The sequence below is a fragment of the Pyxicephalus adspersus genome, chromosome 1 (assembly GCF_032062135.1).
Source record: "Pyxicephalus adspersus chromosome 1, UCB_Pads_2.0, whole genome shotgun sequence".
Taxonomy (NCBI): Eukaryota; Metazoa; Chordata; class Amphibia; order Anura; family Pyxicephalidae; genus Pyxicephalus; species Pyxicephalus adspersus.
In genome coordinates this window covers 55,220,470-55,230,861 of record NC_092858.1, presented here as the reverse complement: position 1 = coordinate 55,230,861, position 10,392 = coordinate 55,220,470, and the positions used below count along the sequence as shown (strand labels likewise).

The window sequence follows — 10,392 nt, the reverse complement described above, 5'->3', positions numbered from 1 at the left end:
GGACATGAAAATATGCCTAATACCTTTGGATACCAAAAAGTTACTCTGACCTCTGTCACTCCTTTTCATTTTGTAGCCATATCTAGAACCAGACAAACAGGAGAATACTCCATTCTACCCTGTCATGTGAGAAAGTGGTTGGGGAACCTTATTGCTAAAAGGGTAGGGGTTATATGGGTTTGAAGAGCTTACCATGGCAGGGAAGATGATGGCTTGGAGTACTTTATACCCTCAATCGGTAATAAAATTCCACCTATGAGAATATAAAGACTGTCTTGACTTATACTTGGGTTTCCACTTTTTGTGTGACTGCATCTGACTTACCTCCTGAGAGATTTTTGATAATCTTATCTAGAGGAACACTGCAGAGATGATCCCCAACAAAAGGCAGATCCATTAAAGACTTTTTTTTGGATCCACCAAAAGTAGACTGAGGAATCTAAAAGTAGAGACAAGTGTGACAATATGCATCCTTCCTCATTGAACATTAAAATAAAGTTGAAGCTCTTTACCAGAGGTGAGGCTTTTGTGTCCTTTTCCTGCAGTTTGTGAAATAAACTCATATCTCTGGTAGCCAATGTTGTCCCTCACTGAAAAACTGAGAACTCTTTTTGTGAGTTTTGCCTTATTCAAAATGATTTTTCTTTTTGTTTTGCAGATACAATTGGAACTGGGAGAAAATCTCTCCAAATTAAGGTAAATCAAAACATAGGTGTCACCAGCACAAGTATCCTCATGTTCCTGTTCTGAAGACAACTTTGGATTTTTCCTACACATTCCCTCCTGGTCATGGTTTGAAATCTGTAAATAAATAGCTTTTACAGGACTGTATTGCTTTATTCACCTTATCATGCTCTGTTGTGAAATACATTAATAAATCAGTAAACAAGTCTATGCATGCAGGAAACACATAATTAAAATCTTGTCTTTGTCTGGTACATGGGAATACGCCAAAGTCATCTCTTTTTAATTAAGATTTGTTTAGGATGCATCTCTAGACAAACCTGACATCAATAATAAAAAAAAAAAAAGACAAAAATGCCAAAGCCAAAAGTTAGAAAGATTTCACAATCTAACAACAAAATGGTTTAAGTCATCATTTCTGATATGAAAGAAATATGAGGTCTTTGGTACAAATCATCCCAGGATGATTTAGATGTTTGGAACTCTGTTGCCTCTGTCAAAACTATTCTTTTTGTCTACTTAGTTCCCATTACATTATTAAGCAATATAACAAAAATGTGCTGTGCTAAAATATGGTTGCTCTGGAAACATTAGTTGACGGGCTGTTATGTGGATCAGCAAACTTTAGACATTAGGATTTGTAAAAAGACCAGACAGACGTGATGGGAGAGACAAAAAGGACCATATGTGGGGCTGCATACACACGTCCAATAAAAATTGCTCGAGATAAAAGGTTGTGCTAATCTCTTATCAGTCGCCCGATATTCATATATTTGAAATGAACAATTAGGAACAAGTGCTAAGCATGCCAATGGAGAAGAGCACAGAGGGGTGTTGCTTGCTTGTCTTCCTCCCTTCATAGAACGGGAACTGTGTGTACAATGCTCGTTCATTCATCTGTCACTGGAAAGAATCATGCAAGATTGTTTCCAACTCCTGGGTGTTGAGGAAAATATGTGTAGGGAAAACTATTTTGGTAACGAGTATTTTCGAAGTTTATAGTTTGTTTTTGTCAGAGACAATCATAGGTTTTCTAAAGAGCATAGCATATGTTGATTCAAATCATGTTCACTGTATCTGATGGAGAGCTTTTAAAAACAAAAACTCAAAATTTTCTTTGTAACAAAGCATCTAGAAGTAGATAGTTTAATATATAATAAAGACTAAGGGTCTAAAAATGTATAAAAGTGTCTGACTAAAAGGAGAAAAAATGCCCCTAAAACTATACAATTAGTTCTTTGGCTACTTTGATGACATTAGGCCTTTCCGCTTCTTTTCCTCTTCTCATTGGCAGCAGTTCTTTCCTCTGAAGTAAGCAGTCTAGGAGTAATGTCAGCCTACCTCATGTTGACATATACCTAGAAGCAGCTGAAAAGTGTGAATCCTAAGGACATAACATAAAGCTGGCCAGTATTGAAGTAAAAGATTTTTTTTTTGCAACTGCTGAGGAATAGGTTAAAAATAAATAAAATACTGTACTGATAAAAATTAATCTAAAAATCAAAAAAAGACAGGTTAGATAAAAGTAGCAAACAGTGTGTCTATGAAGTGCAGATGTAGCTCTACCACTGAGAAAGCATAGAAGCTACAATTGCGTAATACATAAATATGTTTAGCTGCTTGGATGTAAAACTAATCTTTTGGTTTCTGTAGTTTTGTAGCAAAGTGACAATTAGCTGTATAACCTGAGTTGCATACGCGTTCTTGGGCAGTGATTTAGATGATATTAAAGGCCTAGGATCAAAACATCAACCAGACATAAAATTTTTAGAGCCAGAACAAAAATGCAAGCTTGTAAAATCTCCCAGAGGATTGCTTTAGATGATTGTCACTGGAGAAGAACAGTTGTGCAAGTCTTGGGCACAAATCTGACATGTATACAGCAACGAAAGATCATTTCTAGCAACAATCATTTAACATCTATATTGCGATTTATAGAAAGAAGAGAATCAGTTTAGGAATGTTTACTTTAGGGCCTCATACAAACCTATGTACTCTTCCACACAAGTCAGCTATGCATGGTAACTCATGAGCTGTAGGACCCATTATTTTAAATGGCACCCAACAGATGATCTGCATCTGGTCTAATAGTTCACATTCACCACCCTTGCTATTTGGTACCAATCATTCTGCAGGGAACAAAATAAACATGACATTTTCACCACATACATACAACAGTTTAGTTGTACACTTGGATTTTCCATCCTGTCCAGTTACTATTCAAGCTTATACAGATCAGCAAGAATGGCTTGTATTCTATGAAGTCAGGTTTTATTTTTCTGCAATGGCATTAGGGAAGTGTAAAAGCTGATTAAACTGAGGAAAAAAGCTGTCCCTACTGGGCCATGTCACATCACAAAATCTGCCCATTCACTCCTCATTTATGTACATTGGAACAAATCAACACATTTCTTGCACCTTTATCTGTCACTTTACAGTATGAGGCTGCTCATTATATTAGGCCCTCACACATTATTACAAAGTCAGACAAGGAACCGGTCATACACAAAATTCCAGCAATGGATTATCTGGTAAAATATTTGTGGAACAATCAAGAAACAAAGAAAAGAGATACTCAGGTTATTGCACTCAATACATTACTGAGTAAATAAAGGAGAATGTTATATACAGTCTAATATCAACAAACAAAACAATTCTGAGTATACTGTAAGCTCATTGAATGATTATTGACAACTGGAGAAGAAGTCAATCGTGATGTTTGTGAAAGCTGTTTCACTGGCCATTATGCATTTACATACACATTGGATCTCTGCAGTGTTCTCCCCAGGCCTTTTTAGCTGGGCGCACCACCTAACTGTTTTTAGGTGATTAATAAAAAGTTGGGTCACAATGGCAAAGGACAGTTTGTATCTAATACAAAGACAATGGGCATTTGCGTTGAACAGATACAATTATAGGAGGAGGACCTCGCTTTAAGAGGGGCATCTTGAGATAAGCATACTCATTGATCTGGCTATGGATCTCTGATTATTCATATTTTCATTGTTTTGCCAGTTTTTATTGCTTATACATTTTTTTTAAATAAGTTTAGTCTAAATTACCCAGGTTTGTGACTGGTTTACCTACATATTTACATAAATGCAAACTCTTTTTTTTTCCCCAATGGCCTTTTGGATAACTGAACCTGTACAGTGCAGTTCACCATATGGTTAGAGCTTACACAAAACATGTAACCAACTAAGAAATGAAGGAACAAAACACATGCAACATTGTAATATACTAATATCATTTAATTGACCTGCTTTATATGACCAGTAACCAGTAAGATGTAATACCTTCAAAGTGACCCTTATAAAGATGCACTGTGCTATATTTATATGTAAAGGCAGATAAGCATGGGCAAATAACCTTATGGCAAAATACAGAATATTATTACACTATAGAGAACACTTTTACCATACTAAAGACACTTCAGACATTAACTGTAACCGCCCTTTCATACCCACAGTGTAAAACTGATTGGCTGACAACTCTCAGTAATAATGCAAACTGTTGCAGTGCAACATGGAGTGGCTAACCACACTGAAGGTAACTTTATATGCACAGAGCATTGTTCTTTCAAAAGCAGCTGCCAGCCAAAAGTGACTTTTCACTTTCAGGAACCACTTACAAAAAATGGTTCCCAACTGCTGCTATTCACTTGAACTGCAGTTGAGTCTGCGGCAGAATGTTGCAGCTCAACACAAGTCTGAAATGGTCCTAAGGCTTTGCAATGCTGAAAAACCCAGAGGTCACAAAGCACAACTACTGACTTTCAAATTTGCACCTTTAATAAATGGTAATTTAAACAGCATACAGAAAAGTAACATATGCTGAGCACCAAACAGCTAAAACAAGGTAAAATATACCTCACAACAGGCCAACAGCAGAAACTAAGCACAATACCAGCACAATACTAAGAAACTAAGCACAATAAAATTATTGTGGTATATACAGAATGAAAATTAGAAAAAAGTTGTCCCTATCAAAATATTTATGGACCTAACTGTAGGGGTTAAGACAAGGAAATGGTGAACTGTAAAGCCCCCAAAACCATTTGTGTAATCACAGTTTGGCAAAGAGGTTAGATTGGGCAAAGGTTTGGGGAGACTGACATTTCTGCCTGATAAGCTGGTAGAAAAACAGCCACTTTTACATAAATAGCTGGGATGGCAGCCAGCATCCAAGATAGACAGCATAACCATTACTTTTTAAATCACCCAACCTCCAGCATTGTTCTTATATTGGCATCTTTTCTGAGCAGGCAAAGTATGTGTGCGACCTGCTTATTATGACAGCCATCTGCTACAGCCATGTAACTGTACAATGGTTCACACAGGCTTACTTTACAAAACCATTGACCACACTTTGAATACAATTAAATTTATAAAAACTGAACACAATTCATCTACTGCCTCTCTTTAGCATTCTATAAAGTGATCTGTTCGCTTGGTGGGCTTATTGGCATAATTTCATAAGAAATCTCCATAGGGCTTTACTGAAAAAGAATTAAACAGCAGTAGGAAGTCACCACGAAGTGTCAAGACTTAGCAAATGTCCGTTTATTTTTATTATAGAGAACTCAGATTTGCACAGAATTATTATAAAAATCACTTGTCGCGTGGCTTTCTTTTCAAGTGCTATTTGGCAGTATTATGGTCTGGACATCATCATACTATAGAAAAAGCCACCACAGTAAATCTCAGTTCATCTGGATCACGTTGCATAAACTTTCTGCAAACTTCAATAGCATCCTAAGGAACAGAAAAATTACAGAAAAATTATTAGGACATACATTTGATATCCAAGGGCATTAAACATACTGTACTGCAGGATTAGCCATTCCTGACCAAAATATACATTACAGGTTCATAAAATATCAACAGGGGTTCTTTTATTACTGAAAAGTTAAAAACATCTAAGGGAAAAAAAAGTAAAACATTTAAAAAGAAGCCTATTCAGCTCATGGACAGATTGTTTCAACGGGGAGGATTGACTTTATAGGCTTTTCATCTCCTATAATTTGTGAATCTTTGCTGAATAGCTGGCAAAGGTTTATCTGTTCTTATTGTAAAGCCTGAGGTGATATTATATGGATGAAGTAACTAAACACACGGGAGCTTTAAGAATTATATAATTACAGTTTATCAAAACCTTTGGTCTGCTGGAAGCTATGAAAGAGATTGTTATTGCATGGTCCCTGCTTTTTTGTAGTTCTAAGCAACTAGCATTTTTTTGATTAGCATTCATTATTAAATCAGTTCAGTCCCAGCAGCAGAATGATATAGAGGAACTGAAATACCTACTGTGAATGTTTACCTATTCCTAACTTACAAATAAGACCGAGCCCTAGGGTATGCTAGGGATGGGTAAGGGCTTGCTAGCTAGAGTTCAGGGTAAACGTCTAAAGCGCAGGTGAATGCCAACTCCCATTTACAAAAGAAAAACGCAAAAAAAACATTTTCACACCAAGTTGACGCCTATCAATCAGAACCTAGATGAAGTCACAAAACAGATGTGCTTGGGGATACTATAGTTAAGAGCAGTTACAGTTCTGTGGAGACCAGTGAGTGGGAAGGGGACCACAATATAAATTAGTCATGGAGAACTCAATTAGTCAGGGTCAACACTCTGTATACTGCTCTACATATGTTATTGCCATTTTCTGCCCCTAGTTTTTTATGTTGTACGGTGATTTAACTCTAGAAAGCAATGCATACTCATTACTTCAGGCTTCTTGTATTATATTATCAGCATTATTATTATAAGCATTAAACTATGTGAAAAGCAACAAAAAATATTTTTGTTTTAAAACTTTTCTACAGAAATTAAAGTAAATGATCTTACTTTTAAGAATGAATCCTCGTTGGTCTGTCCATGGTTTACTGGGAAAGGTTTCCTCCCATCTATGAAATAAAGAAAAGACAACTGTTAGCTCTTACCGTCATGTTCCCATTTCCCTAAGGGTACTCTTGTGCACAGCAGTGGATTTTTATAGAGTAGCATGCCATTGGCTACATCCTCCTTGATGGGTTGTCACAAGAAACTGAATTGTTCTATGTGGTAACCTAAAAATACCAAACACAAGGCTTTAACCCTGTTGATTGTATTGTCCCAGCTGACTCACATGAACTTGTCACGCTCAGATGATAAGGGCACTGTAATATCTTAAGCTACAAGATGCAACATATGTATTTCCTGTAAGCATCAACCCCCTAAATACAAGATAATAATAAATTGCCATTAGTGAAAACCAACTAACTCTTACAGATACGTCCATGGGTTTAATAGAGCTCAGTGGCACAGGAAGAAATCTTGAATCTATGGAGAGGTGTACAGGGCTCTTTCAACATTCTAGGACTAGAGATGATTACAAAGTTTTAATGTGGTAGTAATAAACCCCCACAAAGGATTGCAAAGTACATACCCAATGCACCTTCTTGGCACCACATTTAGTTGGAGTGTCATGAAGCACAAAAACTGTGGCCCTGAATGTACAATATGAATAGTATCATGCCTAAGAGCAGCACTACTGAAAGGTAAAATTCTAACTCTATTCCAGATCATGTATTGAGGATGAAAGAAAGGATCATAGGGTGGCCAACCAAGATTAAAATAAAGAAAGAAACAGAAAAGCAGAAGTTTTCCTTTGGCTATAAAATTATGTATTTTATATTATACAAAACAACAAAACAATTTGCTTAGAAAAAATAAACACTTACATAGACAAAAGTGCCCAAGCCCTTTTGCAATAGTGGGGAATGAAGGGCTCAATCTAAACAATTCATGATTTGACAAATGTTATAGCGTTGAATGCGGTCCCCTTTCTTCACTTTAGGGCGAGGAGAGGGGTTGATAATCGTTATAATCGTCTTGTTATTCCAACAGGTTTTGCCCTTAGGCTTCCTCAGGGGTATTAGTGAGACAGTGATAGCTGAAACTGGGTTCATGTTACAATGTGAAGGTATAATTCAGGTGATGTAGGTTTAGAGGTTGTAATCATTATTACATCTCAATGCGAGTATTTAAATAGATATAAATACATTAAAGTATAGGACTAAAAATACAAACGAAAATGGAAATGTATGCATCAAATAGAATGTTGAACTATATGTTCATGGGTTAAAGATTTGATAATATGGTCAAATCCATATGTAGAATAATTATCCTTACACCTCACCTGCGATGGGTGTTGGGTTGACAGCATAATGGCTTAGGGAGATAGATGATACCTTCCTAATGAACAATAAACCCCTGCTTTTCCGTTTCTTTGCTTTAATCTTTTTCCAGATCACTGTGACAACTCCCTTTGTTTTTGGGAAGCTAATGAAAGGGAGAAGGAACCCCAATCAACCAGCAGCTTACAACTGTACCAAACACACTTTGGATTGAACCTAAAATATAGATTGTGGCTTCTTTCTCCTTTTTTTCTATATTTTTAGCCTACAGCGCATTTCTGGAGGTTTTTTACTTCACATATCTGACTAGACAACACCCTCACGTTCATAATGTTTTATTTGCCCTTATCCATAGAATGCAGATTATAAACTTGTGAACATGACTATCCACTGATTTTTAGGTTACAAACCCATGAAAGCTTTTCTTGGCAACATGATGTCATCTTTTTTTTTTTAATTACATACTAGTTTCTAGAAACCTTTGCTCTGCTCTTTATGAGTTTTTATGCCTAGATATCTGTTTACCCTCTATCCCACCTCTCCAATTAAAAAAAGCCAATAAAACAATCTTTGTGGAAAAAAACAAAACATTAGTCATAGTTGAGTCAATACAAATTCTCTTAATAATTCCCCACAGACTTAAGAGATACAGGATTAGAAAAACACACTTTATCTATGCTCAATGCATTTTAGCACTTTATAATATTATAAATCAGCTTAGATTTAAGCATTAAAAAAATGATTTGGGACATCAAATCAGTATAACATGACTTTCAGTATTTTGTTTTTTACAATATCTGGCACTACAACTTGGTAGAATATACATATATATTGTAACCAGAAACCAGTGTAAAAATAATAAAATACTACAAACAATAGAACCTTTGTACTTATTTCCTATGTATTCTTCTCCATCAGAATCCAGTGTGACTCTGAAGAGGGTTACTGGTAAAACCCCTATTTTTGAAAAATATATATGGTCATTCTTTATTTTTATGCCTAATTTTAAATAGTTTTAAAAGTCTAAAACCTTATCCATATAGGCTAGTGATGAAATATAGGGTCTCTAAGGCAGCCATTTATACTTGTTCTTGCTGCCATTCATCTGTCAGTGTCCTAAATAAATCTTGACACTATCCAATATCTCATTTCTGCTCCTGATTTAATCACTTCATTCTGACTGAGCGACCTGTGCTGAACAATAATGCCCTTAACTTCAGGACAGGGCCTTCTAATTTAGCACAAGTGGCTCATTTATAAGGCAACCATTGGGGAAGGTGTAACCATCATGGGAGATGTAACCCATTTAATGAGCAGTTAGAAATATACAGCCTTACAAAAACAGCTGGTCTCTTGTAATGCAAAAAGGCAATAAAAAGGGAAAAAAAAAAGTCTATATGGGTGTGTACATATACTTACATTTTCCAACCTCCTAGTGTCTATCCGTTCTACCACAACACAGTTGAACATTATCAAAACATACATATTGCTAAACAGAAAGAAATAATTACCAAGCTCATACAGACGTCCTTGCGTATGAACAAAAGCAACAAAGTGTAAGTCTACTTTATCATCTAAACTCGGTGCCTGTGGGGAAAACACAAATAATGAGTACAAGAATAGGCAGAATGTGTTTAATGAAGCATAGACAACCAGTTCTTCATCAAGGAATTACACAAGAAGGAAGAAGTGCAATTACACTGCAAACTGTCGTATTTATTACAATTCATAACGCATTTTTATTTAATTAGTATCAATAATGATCTATTCATTAGGGTTCATTAAACTGTTTTGCTGCAGATTTTTTTAAGGTAGGTGTGCTATATTTTGTATATATGATAATCAATTTAATTTCTCCCAAATGGCAAAAGGACAAGTCAAAGCTCCAAAATGCAATATGCAGGATATGTGGCAATTGAAAAGGATGAAGTAAAATGCATGCATGTGATCAGACCCTTTAGGATTTAGGAGGGCTTACGCACACATTTATCCACACAACAGTAGTATATACAGTTATTTTGTGAGTTTTCTGTACTTTAAAATACATGGCTTAGACACACAAACTGTATACTTATACAGAATCTCATTTATAGATTGTATTGTAAGAGCTGAGTCATTTAACATCCCCTGTATCAAAGTCAAGCAGATGGTGGGTGTCTGGGTCAAACAATTCCGCTAATGTAGATTGTACCAAGTTCAAAATGGTAAACAAAAAAACAGTAAAGTTGGTTTCACACAGCTGCATTAAGTTGCAACTGCAACGCATGGTAACAAACTACCAGATCAGCCACAGGATTGAATGGTAAAGTGGAAGTAGATATAAAGTTCAGCCAACTTCTGATACAATAACACAAGTCAAAAATATTACTATGCTATACACATGTTCACAGGTTATAATGCCCTCAACAGGGTTTACGTTTTTATGAATGGATTTTTAGGCCAAAAGCTCCCTTCACTGAGATTTAAACAAAATGTGAATAGACACTTTCTAAGAATCAGTCACATTACCCTTTTTTCATAGTACAGATTT

The 10,392-nt window shown here is 35.8% G+C and overlaps 1 protein-coding gene across 1 annotated transcript in view; it reads right to left on the bottom strand.

Annotated features, from left to right (window-relative positions):
- Window positions 1–5,231: 5,231 nt before the first annotated feature.
- The window catches only part of UCHL3 (ubiquitin C-terminal hydrolase L3), a 29,659-nt gene continuing 24,498 nt past the window's right edge, over window positions 5,232–10,392 (bottom strand). The window contains exons 7-9 of the mRNA XM_072410656.1: window positions 9,374–9,449; window positions 6,532–6,590; window positions 5,232–5,438 (exon numbers count right to left, since the gene is read on the bottom strand). Of these exons, the coding sequence (XP_072266757.1) occupies window positions 5,355–5,438; window positions 6,532–6,590; window positions 9,374–9,449 (219 nt within the window). The 3' untranslated portion in view covers window positions 5,232–5,354. The remainder of the gene's footprint in view (window positions 5,439–6,531; window positions 6,591–9,373; window positions 9,450–10,392) is intronic.